The 25,269-nt window shown below is 38.0% G+C and overlaps 1 protein-coding gene across 1 annotated transcript; it reads right to left on the bottom strand.

Moving 5' to 3' along the window:
- Nucleotides 1-4,100: 4,100 nt before the first annotated feature.
- Nucleotides 4,101-14,009, bottom strand: ZNF518A (zinc finger protein 518A). The gene is made up of 3 exons (XM_005520642.3): nt 13,917-14,009; nt 12,033-12,150; nt 4,101-9,722 (listed from the first exon to the last, which is right to left on the bottom strand). The coding sequence occupies exon 3, from the start codon at nt 9,601-9,603 to the stop codon at nt 4,963-4,965; it is 4,641 nt and encodes a 1,546-aa protein (XP_005520699.2). The 5' UTR covers nt 9,604-9,722; nt 12,033-12,150; nt 13,917-14,009; the 3' UTR covers nt 4,101-4,962.
- Between the last annotated feature and the right edge of the window lie 11,260 nt (nt 14,010-25,269).

Here is a 25,269-nt window from a genome sequence, read left to right as displayed (position 1 = left end):
ATGCTACTGAAATGTTTAGATTTGGCGTTAAGATTGCCAAGTCAAAGTGTCAGAATTAACACAAAAGCTGGTAGAATCTGCAATTTTAATTTACCTCTTCTATATGTGTACTATTAAATTATTTAGCTACTCTAAGCACCACTTTAGAAGCTATTTCAAGCAATACTCACAGTGGAAGTACTCTGTGAAAAAGTAGCCACTGAGTATTTAACTTCCTTTGCATTCATGTAGTCCTTGCCTTTCACTCATGTACTGCACAGTCTTTAAACTTTGTACTGTCTGTCTGCTAACCTTTCTGTGCTGTTCCTCAAAATCTCTGGGTTCTTCAGACATTCTTTCCAAGTGTGCAGTAGCTCAGTCATTCTAGAACTGAAGGAAAAAAATTGTGTGAACAAGGGAAATGCAAGTGTGTATCTTTCACACAAGACGATGTATCACATTTTGAAGGTAATTAGCACTGAACACTTTAAAGCACTGCTGCTCCTGCCTCTCAGCTCTAAGTGCTCAGCACTTCATGTAATACTGTGGCTGACCTACAAATAACAAATATGCCCTAGGTAAACAGGCCAGTTACCTGTACTTTATTTTTAATCCATGTTCTACATGATTATAGGGCTACCTTATAGTTTTGACAACAAAACAAAGCAGGGAGCTGATAGGCAACACAACCTTCCACAAAAAAAATCCAATCAGCCCGAAATGAGAATTTCTTAGGCACAAAATAAGGCTCCATGGGGGAACAACAACCACCCCACCCCCAAAAAAAAAACACACACACAAACCCACCAGACTGTTACCACCTACTTTACTACACTTGGTGTTTTGTACAGGAACAAAGGAAGCAGACTGGTTACTCTGCTTTCCATGTCCAAGCTAGATCTGTTACAGCTTGGCAGGACTATGGTGCAGACATGTTTTGAAATAGTTTTAGCTGGAGAAGGTTTAAGCAAGTTTAGGTATAGGATTGTACCAAGTTACTATTCCCTACATTCTGGACATAACGTAAATTGGCACTCAGGATGAAGCCTGCTGTATTAAAAATGCCAGTGCTGTGGACTGAAAAGCCATTACAGAATGTAGGAAAGGGTGACTTGGTGCAGCTGTTGCAGTGCCAGCAGTCATCTGAATGCCACCACATGTATGCACCAGCTAACAGGTATATCAAGTCTGACCTGACAGACAGAGCAACACACCTCTCCACTCATCTTTCTTTGGTAATGTGATAGTGCTAGCTAATTTCTCTTCCATATAATTGTCATTCATTGAATAGCTAAAAGAAAACAAAACAACAAAAAAATAAGAAAACACACACAAAAAACAAACAAACAAAAAAAACCCCTAAACATAGAACTAGAAATGAACTGGTTCTTTTGTCTGAGAACTCAGGGTGAAGTGTCATACTTAATAATATACAAAGGAGAAGTGATGTCTGCCTACCTGATACAGAGAGTACAATGAGTACTGCATATCATTCCTGACAATGTCACTCCATGAAAGGAATAAGAGCTTGCATTCTCAGAAATCCAAGTGTTCACACACACAAGTTACAAAACTACATTCTTCCTTCAATCAAAAGCACCAGCAGCAAACAGAGATTATTAGGAGATCTTAAAAAAAGTCTCATATAAGAACAACTCTGTAACAAATTTTTGTTCAAACACTGAAATTACTGAGGAAGGGCACCATGACTTACTGATGAATACACATCTTGCCAAGAATACATAATAGGATAGATTTTAAGCCTCTTCAAGGTTGAACAAGACAGTTGATAACCTTGAGCTTTCACCTCTCTTTGTATGTCCCAAAACAATATATCAATTTAAAGTTTATCTTGCTATGTGCAATGTTACAAGCTATTTTAAAATGTTAGTGTTGCAAAGTCAAGCACTCAGAATCAAGATACTTCAAGTTACCTGTACAACTTTGTCATGACCTATATCCATTACAATGCAAACAGTAAATATACTATCATTTAATATTTTTTCATATTGACTTATGTTTCACTTGGTGCATGCAATACTTCAGAGGTAAATTGTAGCTGTGTAATGAAAACCTGTGGTTTGTAGTATATTTGTAAGACAACTTTCCTCAATTACTGAAAATACTGAGAAATGCACCAACATTGCAGGAGTCAGCCAGTAAAAAAGGTGGCTTCATATATTTAAAGTAGTTGACCATTTCACTGAAGAATTGAACATATTGTTCCTGCATATTCCTCTGCATCTTCTTGTGACCTGCAACAGAGGTCAGATCACTTCAAACAAATTTTCTCCTGATGGTAATTGATAGTCATCTTAATTTCAGCGAAGTCCCACTTGAGATTTTCTGAAACCTGATCTGCAGAAATGTCGAACTCTAAGGACCTCAAACAACGCACTACGGAAAAGGTCATAAGAATAAAATTATGTATTTAGAACAGTACTTGAGCAACCTGCACTAAATAATACAAGGACCTAATTAAGGGTGGGAAAAATATTGAATCACTACCCAGGAGGGAGCAATAATTCTCTGCACTGAATGAGATGGATATCCATGGAAAAAGTGACACATGCCAATTAATTAAGATCATACAAAGCAACCTTATTTCAATATTTTCTAGCTTTACAATGTTTTCACAGTACCATTTAAGGTCAATTCATATGAAAACAAACAAGTTAGAAAAGAATTCCAGTGACAGTTGTCACTCTCATGATTCATCAATACAGAGAAAACCCCTTAATGCTACAGCAGAACTTCCACCTCAATGCTAAGTAATTGTTAATAAAAACTGGTCATCCTTGCTGAAATTGCACCAAGTAGGTTTAGAAACAAACTTCACATATCTTTTCCAAAGGCGGCAAAGGAAATGTCCAAAATTCACATATTCAATTTTACAGTTTACAGAAGAGCAAGCTGAGGCAGACAACAGATCCTTCTAGTCAAAAAAGCTTTTGTCCTTTCCTAATGCTGTTTCTTTCCAACCTGCTTCCTCACCACTACACCGATCTTCTTCAAAGTTCCTAGCCAAATTAACATCAGAGCCCAAGCCCATTTTGCAGCACAAAATGATCCAGTTTAGATATACAACACATACCAACTGTATATTAATGCACCCAAACTACACTGCCTTGACTGCTTCAGTTGACTTCCATACTTAACTCACCAGCTGCAAGGCTAGTGTGCATCTTCCTGCCACCAGACATACCAAGAAACAAAAATTTATCTAATCACTGAAGCATTTGTTTTTAAGTAATTTTAACACTTTTAAAAACATAAGTTGAATTCAGGTTAGTGGTGACATGTCTGTGACATCCATGACATCTTACTGTTTCATTGGTAGCAAGCAATCTTCATTTTCACCTTAAGGTACCAGTAACAGAAAACTACCTGGGCTCGCTTACAGTCTAAACCCCCCAAAGATTTAAATGCCCCAGTCCTCTCCAAGCCCACTGTTCAATTTTGACAGTTTTTCCATCAATACTTTGGGAAGCTGGCTTACACCTTCATATTTGGCCAAAAGGCGCCAGCTATATGGTAAGAGCAATCCCACAAAAGACTGAAACTTCTAGCCTACAGAGGTTCATTAAGAATCTGGATAACAAAGCCTCAAGACATACTTACTGTGGACAATAAGGACCTTCATCTGCACACCCTCAGTCACTATGGTTAAGAGGTCTTTTGTTTACACGCCCTCATATAAAGACTAAAAACAGTAAAATGTAATCTCTCCTCATTATCCCTAAAACTGAAAGTAGAAAGCAAGCAGGCTCCTAAGAAAATTACCCTACTGACTGGTAAACAGTCAGGGAAGAATAAAAAACAGGGAAGAATAACTCGAGCCTTGGTTCTGCTAAACCCCTGGTGCCCCAAAAGGCAGTATATCTGAACAAGCAACAGTAGAAAACATTAAGTCATTATGGGGACAAATGACATCCACCTGAAATAAAGCTATGATGCAATTACAAGCCTAAAATGGTGCTCTGCACCTCCCCATATCCTGACCTTCCTAAAGGGTTTGCAGCACTCATAGCACGACAGAAATATTTTCTATAAATGCTCAAAGTCATATGCTGTAAACACAAGTTATAGCAAATTTAATAGTGACAAAATCAGTACAGATCAGGAATGTTCACCATTCTTAAACACCATATACATTATGAATATATATACTGTATATTTTCAATCAATTTCATTCTGACTCACCGTATTAACACAATCATAATATGTTTTATTAATTTATATGAAAAATACTTCACTAAGAAAGTAGACAAACTGCACAGAAATAGTACAAGTGTCATGTGCATAGCAATATAGCTTAAAGCATTCACATATGGCTTTGTTTAAATGAAACTGTTGGGGGAATGGCCCTATACAGACCCACGGTTACACAGTTGACGTAATGTAAACTGCTTCACATCTTTGAGGCACTTACTAATAATAGTGTTCAATCCCTGAAAAACAACATCAAAAGCTAATAAGTGAAAATAACAAAAATCCCAGGATAACAGCTGTGTGTATTGAAAAGATTTTAAAAATTGGTTTTAGTAGTGCATGCACAGAACTGAAAAACTGGGGGAAAGGGTGTAATTTCTGTGCAAGAATTATACCAAGTAACTGAAAAGTATAAAATTATTTACATGTTTAGGGATTTTAAGTATGTACAGAACAAAAGCCCTGAAGACTCATTCTATAGAATAAAAATATAGCACGATAGCAGTAATAAAAATAATGTATTTTTTATATTATTTTTTTGTATTTGCAGTTAGTTACAAGTTATTTAAACCACAAAGTTCTTTGATCTTTCTCAAATCTGATGGCAATACACTCCTTCTTTTAAAACAAAAGGACTTTGCATCCTTTTTCAAACCCAGCTACAATACTGACATATAAAACAGAATTACTTGTGTATCCTAATCCAACTGACGTTCCTTTTTTTACACTTTAATGAACAATATTGATTTTCTTCACTGGTCATCATTCCATTCATGAATTCCAATCTCGAGTAGCCTCCATCAGATGCCTCTGTCCATGTCCTACCCAATTATCCTGATTGTCAAATATTCTACCGCAAAACCAGCAGCTAAACTTAGCTTTCAAGGTATTATTAGAGGTAGTTTTCACAATCTGGTAATTGTTTTTGCTAGTCTTTTTCAGTGTCAATTTTAAGACAAATCTTTCTTTTACAGGGCTAATGGGTTTTATTGTCCTGTATCTTTTTTGAGAAAACTCATCAGTAGTTACATCCGAAGGATTGCAGAAGTCTGGCTGCAGAAGAGCTTCAACAGTTCTTTTTGACAATAAAACCTTAAGAACATGTCCCTTAAATTTAGCAATAGTTTTCATTAAATTTACAACTTCTGGAACATCTGCATCAGGATGATTAAGAACAACAACTGGTTGATTTCTCCGGGGGCATATTACAAGCTGGTTAGAATTAAAAGGGAGTAATTTCAAAGTCCTCACAGTTTTTTTTGATGCCCTTTGGTTGCAAGGGCTACCTGGTTCACTAAAAATGTTAGCCTGATTCTTTTCCTTACACTTTCTGTGCAACATTGCTTTCTTTCTAGGAGGTTCTGGACAACTAGCCTTCCTTTTACGTTTGAAATTCTTGTTTCTTTGCCCACCCACAGTTCCTGAACTTTTAGACCCAGCTTGTTTTAAATCAGGTTTTACTTTTGCACTTCTGTTTTGGGTGCTCCATGTGGACTTCCGACAACCAGAGTTATTCCTCTTGTTAGCAGTTATTACTTGCATACTCTCAACAGAGTATTTTTGCAACTGCGTCCCTGCAGATTTAGCAGAATAAACAGGTTCTACAGGAGGAACACAACTTGCTGGATTAGAGCTTGCCAAAGAGGCATTTGCTGGCATTAACCCACCTGGTAAGTTTAAGGCATCATTAAAACTAAGATTAGTTTGTTTCTGTGCTAGTGCAGGAGTAAAGAACTGCAAGTTATTCACCTGTAGTGAGGGCACCAAGTTGTTTACTGACTGAGTGTTATCAGACAGTGTATCTGAAGTAGGAGTCTTAATTTTCAGCAAAAGCTGTTGTTGCATGGCTGCAGTTTTCTTTGGTTGACAATTTTGATAAGCATTATCCTGAAAAAAAATTGGTTTATTAACTACAGGCTTGTTTGGTGTCATACATTTCAGAAAAACTCCCTGCTGTCCATCAGGCGAAAGTGCATAAACATGTTCTTCCTGTTTAATTTCCTGTTGCTTTACTGACTCCAAAGAACCAAAGACAGGATCCTGGTGCTCTGGTAACACCTTCACAGAAGAAGTTGCTTTCACAGGTGACTCTGATGAGTTTGTAATTACAAGAGGTGCTTTGAATGGCATACTATTCAACGAGTCATTTACTGTACTACATACTTCCCCATTACAGGAACTTCTTACATTTCTAAAATTGCCATTTTCCCCCTTCACTTCTGAAGCTGATATGGTTATTTTCCCAAATTCTCTGGATGCAATTCCCCCTAAAACCTGAGAACTATCATTAGTGGCATTTGCAACTGTTCCAACTGCCCCACTAAAAGTCAAAACCATTCCAGGTCCTTTATTTGAAACAAAAGATGCAGGTACACCTTTAGTAGTATGCCCATCTGATGAACTGGTTGATGGAAGAAACTTTCCTGAAACCACCTGTTGTCTAGACTGGTTAGAAAGGTGGAAAGGAACAAAAACTCGTGATGGAAGGGACTGAACAAAAAGGGCTTTCTTCTGTTCCTGAAGAACAGGCAAAACTGGTGAAAAGCTGCTAGGATTTTGAGCTGCAGACAGTACTTTATCTTTTACTAACTGCTGTGTAAACTCATCTGGAGTTTTTAGTAATGTACCAACACCCAGAGTTCTGGATAATTTATCCATGTCCTGTGACTTGAGTGATGTTTTGGGTGTCTGTCTTTCTCTCCCGCAATATGTACCTTCATTTGTGCTACATCTTGCGTTCAGCTCTCTCTTACAAAAAGGGAAGTGGACATTAGAAGGAGGCCTCTGAAAACCACTTGCAGTTGCAGAGCTTTTTAAACGCACACGGGCTGCATCCCCGGTCTCAGGACCAGAAAGCAGCTTTTCGGAATGAAGTTTGACACAGTTATTCGTCCTGCCGTAGAACTCTTGCTGAGAAGTTGTTTTTACTTTTAACACATCTTGAAGTAACTGGTTTATCTCAGGCGGTAAGTAATTAGCTGCCTGTTCACTTTGCAATGAGAAAACAGATGTGATTTTAGGCATTAAGAAAGAGTTAACACAATCAGAGGCATTTTCCTGGAATTTCTCAGCTACTTTCTGAAAGCCTTGCTCTATGTTAGCATCCAAATACTGCTGGCCATTTTGCTTGTCCTCTGTAAAACACTCACCATCAAGACCACATTTAGATTGGCTTTTAAAAGACACAGAGTTATTCTTAGTGTTTATGTGTTCGTAAGTTTTATTAATATTTGATTGGGCTGACACAACTTTCTCTGCTTTTGAATCTTTCATCGATTCTGAATGTGAAGTTGCAGGTTTGTTTCTACTGCTTTGAAAAGAACCTCTTTTGCTAAATTCTTTGTATCTGTCATCTGTTGATGTCCAAATGCTACATGGATTATCCACAGAGTCCATTTTGGAATAGTTATGAAAAGACAACAACCTTTCATTAGATGAATCCACTGAGGTTGAATAATAGAGATTATTAGTTCCATTACTATTATTCAGGCCACCATTTTGCATTTTCGGTTCAGGAAAGATGGGCATTTTCATAGGGTCATAATGAAGGGTATTTGTAATAGCAGGTGGTAATACCTGAGGATGACTTGAAGGACAAAAGCTTCCCCATGAGACACTAGTTTGAGTTCCAACTTTTTTTACCTCTTCGTGTAGAGGTACAGTTGAGTCCAGCTTCATTGGCAAATAATTTGGACTTTTTCCTACAGCTACATTAGAAGGTGCTACAGTTTCAGAAACACTCCTCCCATATAATACGGAGTTATTTTGTTTTTCCACTTTTGCTTTTCCTGAATGAGGATCAGAACAAGAAAACGGAGGGGAGGTTAATGGATGAACACAATTGTTCTTTAAGGTTGACTGATCAATTACACGTGGTATAGCACCTGAAGACAAGCCACAAGGATCAGCAGTCTGTAGCAAAGGAGTTGCAGAACCATCTTTAACAGGATTAGCTTTGTGACCCAACAAATATTCATTTTGCTTACTTGTAGGTAGTAATTTTATAACAAGATGTTGTTTTCCATCTACCATTTTAAAGCCCATAAATTTAGCAGTGTAATTTGCTGGAACAGATATTTTATTGTTTTTAACCATCAATACTGTTGGCCCATGAACAGCATTTTTCAATAATCCCAGGCTGTAACTTGTTCCATCATCTGCCTTATTGTATTGTGCAGTAGTAGCAGAGAGCATGCCACCCATGAAATGACACTTTTCTGTGTATTTAATTTGATCTTTCTCTTCATTTGTTTCCACATCTCTCACACACTGGTTCAGCTCCTCAGCATTTGTCTGAATTTTATTCACACTTCTTAGCACTTGTGTATTTCCTCCTCCGGCACTGTCACTTCCACTGCTAATCTTTTTTCGTCTCCAGAGTGGCTTTTTTGATGCTCCCATTTTATATCTTCTTAACACAAGCTTCAGTCCTGCTGGAGTCTTTGCTATTCTTTTTTCATATTTATCCTTTTCCAGTTTTTCTTTTGCAATTAAGTGGTCTCTGTGTAAAGCTATGATGTGTTTTAAAAGATAATCTTTCCGTGATGTGCTGTAACTGCAATAAGGACACCCAAAAGAAAACATACTGGTATGAACAAGTAGATGATTTTGGAGCTCCTCTTCTGTAAAGTTTTCTTGATGGCATTTTCCACATTTATAGGGAATCTCTTTATGTTTGTGAATGTGCTGAACAAACGTACCCACATCATAGGTCAAAAACCCACATTTTTCACACTGAAAGTGTCCATTTACACAATGTTTTGATATGAAGTGTTTTGTCAAAGCCAACAAAGTGTATATCTGTTCATCATTACAGAGCTCACATTTAACTAAAGTGCTACGATGGATGCGTCTGTGCTGTTTAAATGACTGGAAGTCATTAGCTGAGAAGCTGCACATCTCACAAGGATACAAAGGCAACTCTCCATAGTGTAACAGCTGAAAATGTTTCTGAAGGTCATTTGGGCTGTATCTAATGTTGTCCTTGCATTTCGTACAAGTGAAGTTCAGTATCTTTGCTGCAGTTTTCAACCCTTCTTCAAGTTTCCCTTCTGGTTCAATTTGCAAGTGGCTTCCCTCTGAACAACTGAGATTGCTTCCGCTTACTTTCTCTAGACTTAAGGACTTTCTTGCAGTTTGCTGCTTACACTGAAAGAGCTTTTTAAACCTATCAACTTCATGCTTCATTAATACTTCATTTGGAATGTTCACCTTGGGCAATTCAATTTTCACATTTTTTAGTCCATAAGTGAGATTGACATCTAAAATTGCTGGTTGAATTGTCATACTTAAAGGATCACTCAGCAGTTCTTTTTTCAAAGTAATGTCTGTAGAAAAATTCTTCATAGCATCATGTTTAAAGAAACTAATTTGCTTTTTGTCACAAAAGAAGTGTTCCTGTTCAGATGACATGATTTTAGGTTTTACTTTTCTTTACATGAATTCTTGAGGTTTAGTCTTACTTTGGGCAGCAAATGAGACAACTGTCCCAAGTTATTCTCAAAGCTCTACAACTTCCCCATTTCATTCTCCTGAAATTAAAAAACAAACAAAGCAAATAATTACTTTTAAAACTAACGCAATTAGAACACATATTACAATTCACTAACAAATATGTGCCAATCCTTGAAGTTGTTAATTTTTATAATACTATTCAAGGGTCAAAAAAAAGGATGAGGCAACAAAAAAAAACTATTACACTGTAACCTTTCTTTCTTTGTGTTGGGGGTGTTTCTTGGTTTGTTGTTTGGGGTTTTCTTCAAAAAACATATATAGAACTTGAAAAATATGTTTTAAAGAACAACATCTACTAAAAGATACATATCATCAAATTTTGGATTTTTCCCACCCTGTAAGCATAAAGAAATCCGAAGACCCACTTTTTTTAAATTAAGCCTATGTTTATTATTAATTTGGGATTTCAAGCAAATGAAAACACTCCTTTGTGACATGGATCACTAACTGAACCTAACTGAAGTACTAAAAACAAGTCAAAATCTACAGAATTTTATATTTTTATTACTCAAGTATTCTACTCTATTAGTAACTTTTGTGCTTGAAAAGGAAAGTAAAATCAGAATTCACTAATGGAAACATGAGCTTTACCAACACCAAAAAACCAATCACCCTGACCTACAATTAATTTTTCACATGCCTACCTTTAGTACCACACAAATCTGAAGCAGTCAACAGATACAAGTTCTCAGGTTTCTCATTGCATGTTCTTGGGTACATGTTAATATTTTCAGTGCATGACTGACAACAGTACCCCTCTATGGATTAAAAGGCTCAAACAGTTATGGTCAGCATCACTGTCTTGCTACAGATTTCATGTCAATGTTTCCATAACAGCTTGCACCAACAATTTATAGTAGCTCACATCTATATTTGAACAATATTCCCAGTGCAGAATGTCGACATAGAATCAGCAGAATTGGAACAGCAGCAAAATTAATTTAAATTCTGAAAAGCAACACTGGAAAGGAAGAACTCTTTCTTCACTTGTGTAACACTTCTTACTAAGAACTTTTTCCGCAGTTCAAGACACAAAGTCACTTTCTTCTTTCCTAATAAAAGTTAGTAAATTGTTAGCTGAAATCTGATTAGTAATTCTCTATCCCCTATTCTTGTGCTCACCCTGAAGCAACACACACTTGGAACTTATTAGATTATCTTATTTATTAACATTCAAACTAAAAGAATGATCATATCCTCTCCCTCACTGTGACTAAGTGAAAGGGCTGCTTCTAGATCTCCAAGCCATCATAAGCATTAGCCCTAAGGTCTTTCAAGTATTTTCCCACAGTCGTGGGAGAAGGAAGTATATAGAATTAGACATGCAAATATCTGACAAAGAAAATGGAGACTGAAAAATTTTCAAGTTCATGTTCTTGTATCATGTAGTAAGAAAAGCAAAACACTTTAAGCACATGCTTTAATGCATTCCTTTGGAGAATATACTAGCACTTCTGCTCAATTCTTGAAAATAATAAACACAACAGACTTTGACAGTATACAGAGAGTCTAGTATCAAGTAAATTCACTTAACTGTGATCTCCAGATATGAGACCTGCATGACTTCAACTATACATCTGAAATCCAAAAAAAAAACCCAAACAACAAACCACAGACACACTTCCTCCTCGGAATCTCTCCAAATGGCAACACTTTAGGTACAGGATTTTTATTTTTCTTTTAACTCAATGACACATTCCCCATCTTCCACACAAAAGATTAATATGTGGTATATTACCCTTCTTTGAGCCTTGAGAAGGGAACAACTCATGTGCATTTACATTCCATTTCCACCAAAAGAGTACTTCATTAAAATGCATTCTCTTGCCAATGGTATATCCCTTGTTTGAATAGAAGCAAGCTGAACTTCCACATAAATAATAAGTAACTAAAAGTCATTTGGAATTGTTTGCTTGAACAACTTTTTTAATACACAGGTACAAAAAGATTACAGTTGCATGATGCAATACATCATCCTGATAGCAGCTGCTGATCCTTCGGATTTAAAGGTAATACTGCCAGACACTGAAACCTGAAGTATGTTCACAATTAAAACTGTAGAAATCAGAAATGGATAAAGTGCTGCAGAGAACAAGGCTCAGGCTTTTAATACCAAGCCAGTGTGGTCCTCAACTGAGCAACTTTTACATTTGGCAAAGACTTCCAACCTAAAAACTTAATTTTGTTATTTTTGGGTAGCATACTAACAACAAGCTCCTACAGCATGACAAATACAAATATTTAGTAGAAACAACCATTTTTAAAAAGGGTCGGTTTTTTTATCGCAGGGATCTTTAAACATACATTTCCAAAGAAATCTGACTTACACGTTAAAAAAATACTTGACTTAATTCTTCAACAGCTGGGTTTTTTCCACACACACAGAAGAGGTAAGTATGCAAGACTCAGAAAAGGCCACAGTCAGGAGAAATACTAAAAAAAGTTCTGGAAACAAAAAGAAATGTACTTTAAATAGTGTAAATACAAGCACAACTGAAAGAATAAGCTGAAAAGCACAGATCCCTCACAAATTTACATTATTTGGATTTTTAATACATTGAAGACAAAAATATATACTAACTTCTCTCCCAAAGAACACCATCAAATGTAATACAAATACTGTATATTTACACAATATAACAATGCCTATTTTACCTTAGCTTTGCCACTACATCTCAGGCATTCATAGCTGGGAAGCATAAACACATGACAACTTAAAAACAGCACAGAAAGAAGCGACTGGTGTCTCTGTCCATCAAATTTTAACTTGAACTCAAAAGGCATTTATCTTTTCTCAAGCAAAAATTTTAATGTCAAAGATGTAATTATAAGTTTCTATAAAAGTGTGCAAAAGCCTGGGAAGGAGGCAGAATATTACATTCACAGTATCAGAAACAAGTAAGTCGATTTAAACGCAGATATAATGAGCACAAACATTGAAAATACATATGCATGTGCCACAGTTAATTCTCACTCAAAAAATCCCCAAACCACTAAGAACAAGTGTAAGTAACCACTTGAGGCTCTCAGCCAAAATTTTCTTCCCCCCAAAAAAATGCAGTATGTCCATATTTTCTTTAAAGAAAGTACAGGGAGAAAATTTCAGCTATATACTTTGATCTAGTCAAAAACTACAGACATGAGTTAGACACTGCTAAATTGGGTAACTTTTACAGTTTTTCCATTTCGAACTACATTCAAAACAGGTATCCCAGCAGTCAATACCTTCAAGATTTCTGAAAAAAATTAGACTTAGATGTTAATAAATAAATTAATTAAATCATTCTGAAGTATATCCCATGTCCAGTCCCACTCTGTGTGCCTGCAAATTTAGAGTGCTGCCTTAATCTCTTCTAAGAGACGGACACATGCGGGAACTTAAAAACCAGATCTTAATAAACTCATAGAGCTGGAGCAGTAAGATACAACCTGACCAGTACAACGGTGCTAAAATGTTGCAAACATTGCAAACATTGAAAAAAAAAAATCGCCGAAGCACTCTCGGAGCTCACACACACAGACTGGCCGTGCCACAGGGCGAACCTGCCATTTAGGAACACAGCAGCGGAACACGGTCACAACACACGGCCAGCGCCAGCCCACCTGCGGGCTGACGCTGCCTCCGCCCGCCCGGGGCTGCCAGGGGAGCAGCGGTGCCACGGCCGTGGCTGGCCGGGAGCCGGCCAGAGGCTGCGGCGGCCGGTAGCGCCGGGACAAAGCGCGGGGCGGCCGACGAGGCGACGGCAGCTCGGGAGCTCCGTCTGACGGCGACCACAGCAGCGCGAACTGGCGACATCGGGGCAGGGGCAAGCGAGGCGCGTCCCTCCCCGGCTGCTCCCCGTAGCCCCGCGGCAGCGCCGCCCCCGCCCGCCTCCGGCGCCCCCACGTCCCCGGAGCGGCCGCGACTCTGGGCGCGTAGCCCGGCGGAGGGATACAGTCCCCCGGCCGGCGGCACACGAGGCCAATTGTGGTCGGTGCCCCCGCCCCCGGCGCGCCCCGCGGTCCCGGCCGCCCCCCGCTCCGGCAGCCCCGCGAGCCCCCCGCGGGCTATTTAATGTCTCATCCTCACCACGGGGCACCGTCCCGTCCCGTCCCGCCCTGCCGCGGCCCCTCGCGCCGCGTGCCCGCTCCGCTGCGAGCCGCGCCGGGCCGTCCCTCCCGCACCGAGCGGGTCCTCCCCGCTGCCCGTCCGACGCCCCCCCCCAAGGTACCTCGGGTACCGCCGCTGCCCGGCGAGGCGCTGCCGGCCGCCATCACAGTTTCCATCCGGGGACTGCCGGGTGCGAGCCCGGCCGAGGGGCGGCCGCGGCGGAGGGATACGTGTTCACCTGAGAATGGGCGGACGGCGGCCGACGAGGCCCAAAGGGGGCGGGGCGGTTCCGGTAGGTCCGGCTGCCTTCGTCCTCCTCATCCTGCTCCCCTTCCTCCTCTTCCTCCTTGGATGCGGGCCTTGGGCGCAGGGCACGGCCATGGCAACTGCCCGGCCGCTCCGGCCGTCTTTACCTTGAGTGGCTGTGAGCTTTCCTGTACACAAGCGCGTGTTTGGGCCAGTGGCAGTGGCAGGGAGAATTGCTGCCCCTCACAAAACGCTTGTAAGCAATGGCCTGTCCCAGGATGTTCGTGCTGCGCTTCAGACATGGGTTCGCTGGCCTGCATAGACACAATAGTAGATACAGTATATAAAGGGCTGTCTGTAGGAGATGTCAGCAGTTAAAGCATCCAGGATAATATACGTGCATTAGATAAGTTAGTTTTAATATGCTCAAAATAACACAAAAATCAAAGCTGATAATCGCTACAAAGTGCTTATCTTGTTAGAGACACAGTATCATTTCTGCTTAGGAGTGGCATCAACAGTAGGTAGGAGCACGCTCTTCACGTTTATGCAAAGTTTTAATGCACAGGGAAGGCCACCTGGAGTAAGGTCACCAAAGACTTTGAAGGCATGTGAGATGTACGAAATTGAACTGCACCATGGCCAGAAAAGGGCAAATACCTATGACAGAAATAGTAAATGAATTGTGAATGAAGAGGTCATTGAAAAGGAAATCCTTTCTCCACTTAGGACAGTGATCCAAAACCAAAAGCAAAGAGGAGAAAGCTTGAGCTTTTTCCTTTGGGAAACCTATCTAATGAACAATTTAGCCCAGCAATTCAGCTAAAGTTTTCTCCACAAATCTTGTGACATCTTACTAGTTGCAACAAAGTTTAATAGTTGCAATATTTACTCATAAATAAACATGAGAACAATGAGTGTTGATATCTTTGAGTGTGCATGTGTATACCAAGGGTATGTTAAAAATTAATATATTTTTAATTTCTTGTTCCAATCACTTATTTCCCTTGTGTCCTAGACTGCAAAATAAAATTAATAGAAGCCATTTTGGGGTGGGTTTCTTGGCCCTAAAAAATATCTTCAAGGAAGAAATTATATAATTGATGGTTCTACTACACCCAAATGAATCAATCTGTGCCAAAAGCAAGCAAACTACTCTTCTGGTTTTTAATTAATTACATTTTTCTAAGTAGAAAGGGGGGATTGTGCATATCCATAGAGTTTTAGACGATCTGAAAACTTAACTATAACTGAAGAAAAAGAAAGAAAAACAGCATAGTTCTGACTGAAACCCTGAAGTCAGAAAAGATAACAGAAAAGAACGATCCATGGAAACTACTAGTCTAATGAGGAGCTACAGTATCAAGTTGGTGTTAGAATGCCATTATTCCTAATGTGAAATTAAAATATACGTCATATTGTCAACTATTAATCCCAATGAATTTACATGTAAGATGGGAAGAAATATTTTATCTGTATTTTATTGCTTTGTAATTCAAATTTAGAAAACATGAGTGCCAAGCACAGGACAGAAAAAATCTCATGAGGAATAACACCAACAGGAGACAAGAAAGGAAGAAGAAAGGCTAATGCCTAATTGATCATATCCATTTAGATTCCTCATTGCTCAATGAATCAAAAAAAATTACATCAAAACACAATTTAATAAAATTCTACTGTAATTATGATCTGTGTAGGAATATATGGGGGAAAAAAGGTGGCCATCCAATAAAAAACTACAGTAATGGGCAACCCCACCAAACACTACTATACATTCTTCTCCCCAAAATTCATGAAAGAGCCCATTAGTCATGAAAATAAGCATCTGCAAAAATGCTCCCAAAATTTCTCAGTAATAACAATACTGAATTCAGTCACAAATGGGAAAGAGCATCCTCCTCAGTTAGAAATAATAAAGCATTGCTGCGAGCATGTTCTGTAGTTGAGTTACAAAAAAGTGGAAATTCCTGGCTTAAGATGAAAAAGTTTTTTCAGTTAGATTTTCGTATTTGTGATTATTCAGTGTTGGTATGTGTGATAGCCAAATTTCAAAAGATTTTTTGATCCATGGCAATTTTAATCTTGGTTCTCCCACATTTCTTGTTCAATCTAACATGAATTTAAACTAATAAAGTTTTTTAAAATCTATTTTAAAACATATAAAATATATATAATAAATCAAGATACTCATGTATTCTATGCTTTTTTTAGTGTTTCTATGACTTTGCTCTGTAAGGACATAAGAGTTAATAGTAAATAGCTCTTTCATTCAACTCACAAATCCTGTAAAAAATTTGTGTCCCATATGCCTTCTTCTATTCTTTCACTTAAAACATCACTTTTAACTTAAAAATTACATCTCAGACATAATAGTGACTTACCTCATTCTTTATTGCACTTAAACTCCTAGCTATATCGTACTGGCTTTGCTACTGTTCATTTTATGGGGAATAAAACAAAAAGCACAATGAAACTGATAAGGGAGCCTAGTATCTTCGGCCTAATCAAAAGAAGCCATGGGAGAGACAGACACAGATAACTACTCCCTGGGGTAGAAGTGACCAAGAGATATGTTGTGAAACTTTGTAATAATTAGCAGGTAACTGATGTCATGAAGAATGTATAACCAATGGGAAATTGTGACTGAAAACAGAACCCTATGTAAGTGCCACACAAGTTAAACCCTATATAAATGCCTTGTATACCCAATAAAATTGGCTTCTGATCACAACTCGGATGTCCCTGTCTCTCAATCACCGATACATTTTGTTCTATAGTCTTTTCTACTGACACTTTTGAGACAATTTGACAGTCTTTTACACATATTTCATAAAGAATAGTTGGAATGCAGAAACCTCCACAACTCTGTTATTACAGATGCAAATTCATTTTGATTTTTCATCAGTGGTTTGAAATTCTGAGTGCTCATCTAATGGTTGTACATGTTTTCTGGAAGAATTCCTGTTTCTGATAGTTTTCTTATGACGTAGACTAAATCATTCCATAATTATAGCAGATAAAATTCTGAATCACTTTGAGGCTTTTAGTGACAGTAAATAAAACTTAATCTCATGCATTGTTCTATGTCAGCATTTAATAAATATATTAAATATATAGTTTATAAAATATAATTAATTAATATTTCTTTCCTGTCTTGTATGTAATGAGATTGTAAACCATATTCTATGTACTGCTTGGCAGCTAGAGCTGCTACTCAGCGTCTCCAGGTCAGCTGCAATGATTATCTGTTTCTCCAGTAGACAGCAAATTCTGAATATGTCGATGAAAAGTGTATTAAAAAAATATACCTGTCTTCATGGTACAACTGGGTGGCCAATATTACAGATAGCAGAAGCTGGAAATTCATGGAGCGGGAAGGAACCTGGGGCTACACATAGTCACATGTAGGAAAATTATATTTAGGAATTGACAGTTCTTATTTAACCTTGTAGGCAAACTAACCAGCAGGACAGTCTTTGAATGATAAGCAAGAAACTATTAAGATTCTAATTTTTTTTAAGAATATTAAAATATTCTAACACAGGAGTTAGAAAATATCTGTTGTGATAGTAACAATAAGTCTGAGTCAAGTAATCTTACTGCTAGGTGGTTGTTTCAAATTATTGTAATGATTATAAATAAAAAGTGTAATCTTACAGGTAAATAGCACAGTACAAATGAAGGGTTCAAAGAAAATACATCCATTCTTTTATGTTCCGTGCCACTTCACTCTTGAAAGGTGCTGTAATAAACATTTTACTGGTGAATTCTTACATAAAAGCCTTTTGGTGAGGCCTTTGAGTTCATTCCTCGTCTAGGATTTTATACTGATCTGCTTACAAAAATCTCCAAACTGTGCTTGTCACTTAAATAAATAATACATTGGCTAGGCAGAGCTCATTTCTTTCACAAAGTACAGTGTATTTCAAACAATGTGTATATGCATAAGCTGTAGGGCTGTAAGAGAAGCTCCATATTTCTAAGATGAAACATCAGTACACAGTGAAAATAAGAAAACTGCCTTTTAAAGCAGTTCCTAATACACTACATTATTGGTTTATATGATGAAGTATCTAGCAATGTATGGTTGCCTATGTCACTGTCAGTGATATATGTCACTGTAGTTTTGATTCTATATTTCTTATGATAAATAGGCTACTTTTGTTTAGTGCAAAATAGCAGGAAAACATAATGTTAAAGCTTTCTTTTCTAGGTATCTTATAAACATAATAGCCTTAATGAAGACAGCTAAAGGTGTTACTATTAATATCAGAACATCTATGAACTCTTTTCATGTCTTTACCTGCACATCTTTCAGCAGATCAGTGATTGGTTTACATGTGGTAGAACCATAAAAACAGTGATAAACTTTAAAAAAAAACTTGTTTACACCTTTTTAAGAGTGCTTCTTTGTTTTGCTGTTTGGCAACACTTCCCCATTCGCAAACTATAACAATATAAAAGTCTCTTGCCCATTTTGCATTTTGTGAAGGCAGAGAGATGCTTTCTCCACAAGTTTCCAAAGAAGATTCAATAAGTTCCTAAGAATGTTTTTTCCCTTTTACAACAGACCCTTTGTATGCAAGTGATCAGAATAATCTGCCATTCATCTATTCAGCTTTGGTTCCTAGATCTTGCCTCTTTCTTTTCCAGCTCCAGTTTCTGCTTTAAATTAGCTTGCCTGAACATGTTTAAGCATGGACTGCTCTTGATGTTGAAGAAACTTGCAAATATTGAGACTAAAATTATAATGAGCCAAATGGGATCTTGATTTAACCATGCAGACTTTAGTTTTCATAAGATTAAAACATTTTCCAAGGACAGTGACAGCTGAGCAAGCGGGATGTCTTGAGTGACACGAGCATCTTCCTCATCATCAGATAGTCATGACCCCAACACCTTTTATCAGCAGTCAAGTAACTTGTGAGCAGTGAGCTGGACCATGATTGCCCAGATGAGACAAGAGAGGCTGGCAAACCAAGGCAAGTTTGAACCAAAATAAACTGCAATAATCATAATGCACATAAATGCTAAGAAAGCTAGATTAGCCTCAAGCCTTCCTCAAAATGGGGAAGATTTTACTCTTGGTAGCAAACAAACTAGAAACCACACACCATTGCACATACTGTACTGATGCAACATTGCAAAATATATCCTGGATACTGGCCTGGTGTTCTTTAGCAAGGCGGGTACTCATTTCCCTTTTGGAAGGTTCAGATAAACAGAAATATCTAAACCAACAAGTTGTTCTATGCCATAAGTTCTGTCCAGTTTTGCATTTCTAATGGTTACAAGTATATGTCAGTAGAGCCCTCTCATGAGTTTTTACTATCTAGATGCATATGTCCACACCTGCCCACTTCAGGTTAGGCTGTTTACCCTCTCTGCTTCAGTGTATCCATCAGTTGGAGTGAAGGTGTGCACTCTTAAAGAATTAGTTATTATAAGAAAAATTTGTTTTTTCAACAAACCAACGGCTTTGTACATTCTTTGATATCAGTCAGGAAATTCTTGAGTTTCTTTTTCAAGAACTAGGTGACATTTCTCATACAACATATTCTTCTCATGAGTATTGTCAGGACTTTCTGCATTTTAACCAGAGATACACACATGCACTTCACACCAATTAAAATGGAAGAAGATAACAAAATTCAGGCATGAATATTTTCTTCCTGGTGAATTCTGTGGAAACTGCAGAAATATCTCCATGCATACTAGGACAGGACTTGTTTATCCTCTGCTGCTTGAACAGTAACTTCCATTCCAGTCATTGCTGATAAACCTCTCCTAATAAAATACATACCAACTTTGAATATAATGGGAAACTAAATTCCTTTATTTTCCTCACATACCTTTGTATGTTTTTGTACCTTTGTTATATAAAGTTCATATGCTGGACTTTATCTGTATCTTCTAGAAATTGCTTTGAAAACGTCTCGTCGTGGTATCAAGTTAGATATTGGCAGAAATCTTCCCCAATTTATCCAATTTTGATCTGTTTCATTGGTTCCCCAAAGGGTTTCAAACTGATTTAAAATTATTATTCTTAGACTAAAATCTAGACATCTGTTGGTTTAATATAGTTTTCAATTCTTAAATTTTGTGTCATCTTGCATCTTGAATCAGGCTAGCAGATCTTCTGCTGCAGTCCAGGTCTGACAAAGGCAGCAGCATAAGAGTTTCTCTGCATAGCCCTACAACTATGTAATTGCATGTAATCATCTGTAATTGCACTGAAAATAAGTCCCACTTCCATATCCATTCATCTCTGGTACTTTTGCTGAGATTACTAATATCAAGTAGTAACTTTTGAAGAGTGGAGATTGAGATTGAACTCCCTTTATGTAAAAGTCCAGGCCATATAGTAGTGGACTAAATTTGAAATAGGAACATACCATGGATAATCCTTCACACACAATCCTCAACCCCTTGATAAAATGCACAATCTCTTTCTCAAAAAAGAATACGCCTTTTTCAAAAGGTGTATTGGAGACTGCAGGTGTCAGGTTGCCTTTTAATTGTGCTCCATGGCTTTGGATTTCACTGCCTAATGCCAGGAGATCAGTTACACTGTGATGATGAAGTTTAGCAACAGGCTAAATAAAGCCATTTTTGTTTCTCTGCCTGTTGGCTACTATTTTAGTTCTGTGCCCCACAAGACTTTCCAAGCAGTTCTCCAGACTTGTACAGTGTACCCATTCCTATGTACAGAAACAGGTAGACTGCTGGTGTGAACATGTTCATTGGTTTGTAATGAAGTGTCTTTGTGTTGCAGAAACTAAGCCTTTAATTAAAACCAGCTGGCACTATAAATTATTTTGTGCTCCACAATACTGTCCATGGTTTTCAGATAATTGAGAAAATCAGGGGATTTCTTCATGCTACCTAAAAGCTCTGGTTGCTGATTTTCCTCTTAAGAGTACTCCATACCATCGAAGAGATGCGTAAAACAACTGCATTGTAACAGTTTTGTATCCAAAATGCCACAGTATTTTCATCAGAGTTTTACAAAAGGACAAATAAACCGTGTGACAACAACCTTGTTACTGTTTCTGCATTTCCAGTCAGCCAGTTTCCTTGAGTTACAATAAAAATAAATAAATGCAGAGTCCAAAAATTTCAGCAAGTATCGTGCTCTCAAAAGCATAAATACTGACAGTTGATAAGGGAGAATGGCTGGATGTGCAGTTTTGAAACATGAGAGATCAAGAAGAGAAGTAAAACATAGCCATTATAATAATGTCTCCCAGAAGTAAAATACAGTCCTAATCGTTTTCCATTTCAATTATGAGTTTGCTTTGCTAATACTATTTCACTATTTCCCTACTCTTGAACTCTATTCCCTCAAATTAAGTGAGTTTGCCCACAATGTTTTGTTGGTAAAACTACAAAGATTAACCTGCTCAGCATTTGCAGAAAGAGACTACAGTGATTAATTAGGCAAAAGATTAGGAGCAAGGCCAATCTGCGTCCTAATTCCAGCTGAGCCATTTATGGTGTAACCTTGGGGAAGTTACTTGACCTTCATGTTTCTCAGCAAACTCTGCTGGAAATTAGATACCAGCTGGACCTTAGAGAATACCAGATACATCTGCTGAACCCCTCCCAGTTAGCATTGTTAGAAAATGGTGAGAAGGCTTGCATTATTATTGTGGAGTACTATGGAGTACTATGCATAAATACTATTAATATAATACTATTAAGCCAACTATTAATGACCTTCTTTCCCTTTCCTGGCAAGAATAAACTAATATTTAGAAGTGGCCTATGAACTACATATCCTGGCCAATTGTTGGCTGTATCATACATTAAAATAATGGTGATCATCAGGCAATTAGGCTTTAAAAGAATTCCAGCTGTTATAAACGAAAATCACTAAATTTTATCAATAAAGATTTTATTTAAAAATTTGCAAAATCGAATTTCAGAACAGCCACAGTCAAAGTCAGTGCCAAGCCTGGGGTTGGCGCTGGGTGAACACCAAATCAGCCTCTATCGCACTGGTTCCCCCAAAGTTCACAAACTGTCCTTTGGAGAGCCAAGTTTTATACAGTTTTTTTGGCCTGAGGCTATGCAGCGTCACTTTTTTTGTCCTTCTTGTGTTGTTACATATTCATATTTCTGTTGCCGGTCTGTTGATGAGATTTTCGCAAAGGGAAGAGAATTTGAGTAGATTTTTGGGAACTGGACATTAAGATGCATGGTCCTGAGGAATTAGACTAGATCGGTATCAGGCGTTAATCACTGGGTCGTTGGTAGGCCCATCCTGCCTGGGTGGACCCATCTTCTCTGGGTGCTATCTTTGTTCACTTGCAAAGTACCCTCTTCCTGGGTTCTCAGCAGCAGCTTTTGCAATCCCAAGTCGTTTGTGTTTCATACGTGAAAAAAAATGCTTTATACCTGATTTTATGCATGTACAATAAAATGCAAATTATACCAACATATAGTACACAGCTCTTCCATTCCAATCACCATTCTCCTGCACCTCTAGAAAGGACATTTATCAGATTAACTGATTAGAAAGATTAGATTTATAGGTCCAGACTCTTACCTGCATCCATGATGAACTATGTGCAGTCCTTTAATATAAGAATAGTTCTATGCAACTGGAAAAGACAAGTCCAAGTGCTTATAATCCCTTAAGTGAAGTACAATTTTGGCCACATTTACCCCAAACACACGTGCCAATGATGCTGTGCCAATGACTTCCCGTCATCAACGAAATTCCTCTTGCCAGGTGTATCCCAAAGTTTGTTCATGCAACTAGGTTATTTTCCTGAACTGATCCTAAACTTTCTTCTGTCAATCTTTTTCTATTATTAAATTTAGAAAAAAATAAAAGGAACAAAAAAAAGGAAAAAGAAACCAAAAATTAAGGGAATGGTGAAGAAAGGCTCAGTCACTTCAGCAATAAAATGATGAGTCCCACATAGTCCTCAGGGGGTCAATATGGGGTCCAGTATTGTATAATCTCCTCATTAAAGGCTTTGATGATGGGGCAGAGTGCCCCAAACCCTCAAAAAGTTTGCCAGCCATATTTGGGAAGAGTGGTTGGTTGTGCTGCCATTCAGAGACACCTGGACAGACTGGAGAAATGGGCAGACAGGATTCTCAAGAAATTCAGCATAACAGAGTCATTGGACTAGATGATCTCCAGGGCTCCCTTCCAACCTCACCAATTCAGTGATTTTGTGAGTCTGAACAAAGCAAAAAAAAAAAAACTAGGATAATCTTTTTGCTTTCCTGATCAATAGTTCAGCAAGGACTTAAAAACCCTAAGTTTATGCAATATCTATTTTTACACATGCTCACTGGGAGTTTAGTTGAGATTAATAGCTAAAATTTAAAAGATAGTTATTCCTGAGCAGATTTAAACTTCCTTGCAGCTACAGATGAAAGTGGTTGAGTGTACCTCTTTTCATTTCTTTGACAAAGGTTGTTATAGAATTTCACTCCATTGGATAGCAAAAAGGCTTCTAATTTTGTTCATAATTATTACATTAATTAATGTAATAGGGGAATTATAACATTTCCCTCCTACACTGATACTACTATTTGACATCTTGTTTAACTTTGTAAAATGAAGGTTAAATGAAAACAAAGGTTGTATTAATTATTTGGAGAAGTAGATATCAAGCTAGAAGCAGGTTCAGGACCAAGGGTGAGTTGAGAAAGATGCAAAAGAAGAGGAAGGACTATCAAAATCCTCATCAATTTTGTTAGGAGCTACTGGTGGCAGAGACAAATTGAGACAGGTGATTGTTGAGGAATGCAGGAGCAGAACCCCAAGCCATGGGTACAAAAGAGCTTTGTGTGATGGAGCACATTGTGGCTGACAAATTACTTAGACAAAGGTACTGATATAAGAAATCTACATGGAGGAATGTGTGAAACAGAGGTAAACACTGATTAAGAGCCTAAGGACGGAGAGACACTGGAATGGGTATTGTGAACAAACTTTAATATATGTTTGTATAATTCATGTTTTATTGTACATGTATTTAAAAAAAAAAATAGAATAAAGAAATAAAAAAATTGTTTCATGTATCAAACACACACACACAACGAAAGATTACAACACAGCAGCCGGGAGCCGAGAGAGAGAGTGATTTGAAAAAGAACAAGGATGGCACCAAGGAGGGCCAGGTCCACCCAAGCAAGATAGGCGCTCTAACGACCCCATGATTGATGCCTGATACTGACCTGATCTGATTCTCCAGGACCATGCATCTCAATACCCAGTTCCTGTAAATCTACTCAGAATCTCCCTACTTTCTCAGAAACTTCATTAACAAACCATCAGAAAAAATATGAATATGCAACAAACATTGGAAGGAAAAAAAAACTGAGACTACACAGCCTCAGGCCAAAAATACTGTATAAAAATTCAGCTCTCCAAAGGACATTGGTGAACTGGGGGGAATCAGTGCGACAGAGGCTGATTCAGAGTTCACCCAGTGCCGACCCCAGGCTCAACGCTGATTTTGATTGTGGTTGTTTCCAAAACTCAATTTAACAATTTTTTCAATAAAATCCTTATTGGTAAAATTTATAACTTATAACTTATATAATTTATAACTTTATAACTATAATTTATTGATTTTCATTTATAACAAAACTGAGGGCCAAGTCTGACACAGGGAAGAGTTTGTGTGTGAGACTGACACTACAAGCAGATGACATAACTGAGTCAATACGTTGCAATTTGATAGAATCATTAATCTATGGAATTTTTAATAAAGATGGGAAATGAAGTTTTAGAAAGTTACTTAGTCACTGTTATAAATGCAAAGGCAAATTTAGGTTAAATAAAAGAACAGTTTATTATAAAACAATTTTTATAATAAAAATAAACAACAAGGAAAAACCACAATAAAATAAACAGCGCAGTGCTGGGTGGACAGGGATCTATACCCAAAGGTATAGGTGTTCCCAAATCCACACTCGAGGGTTCTCTGGCCTGGGTTTTTATAGGGATTTTGTGTCCTGAGGCCAAATTCCAGGCAGGCACCATTCACCAAGGGTCCTTGATTGTTGGATGAATTGATTTCCTGGCGTTGGAGAATAGAGTCAAATAGACGTCCGGGCAGAGTCTCCTCATATGTAAAGAAGTTCTGAGTGTTCCTTGATTTCATTTTGGTTCGGGCCATCTGGATGGGGTGGTTGGATCCGGGTTGGAGCTGATGGATATCTCGGCTGGACTTTTCCCTTTGTCAGCCTGATTGCTT

This window comes from Pseudopodoces humilis, chromosome 9, assembly GCF_049639895.1.
Source record: "Pseudopodoces humilis isolate 2021_Gansu_Grassland_sample_001 chromosome 9, ASM4963989v1, whole genome shotgun sequence".
Taxonomy (NCBI): domain Eukaryota; kingdom Metazoa; phylum Chordata; class Aves; order Passeriformes; family Paridae; genus Pseudopodoces; species Pseudopodoces humilis.
Note: the sequence above shows the minus strand (reverse complement) of the source record. Positions and strands in the feature narration are given on the sequence as shown.

Excerpts from the sequence above, each read along its gene's own strand:
- ZNF518A (XM_005520642.3), bottom strand. The coding sequence starts at position 9,603 with ATGTCATCTGAACAGGAACACTTCTTTTGTGACAAAAAGCAAATTAGT.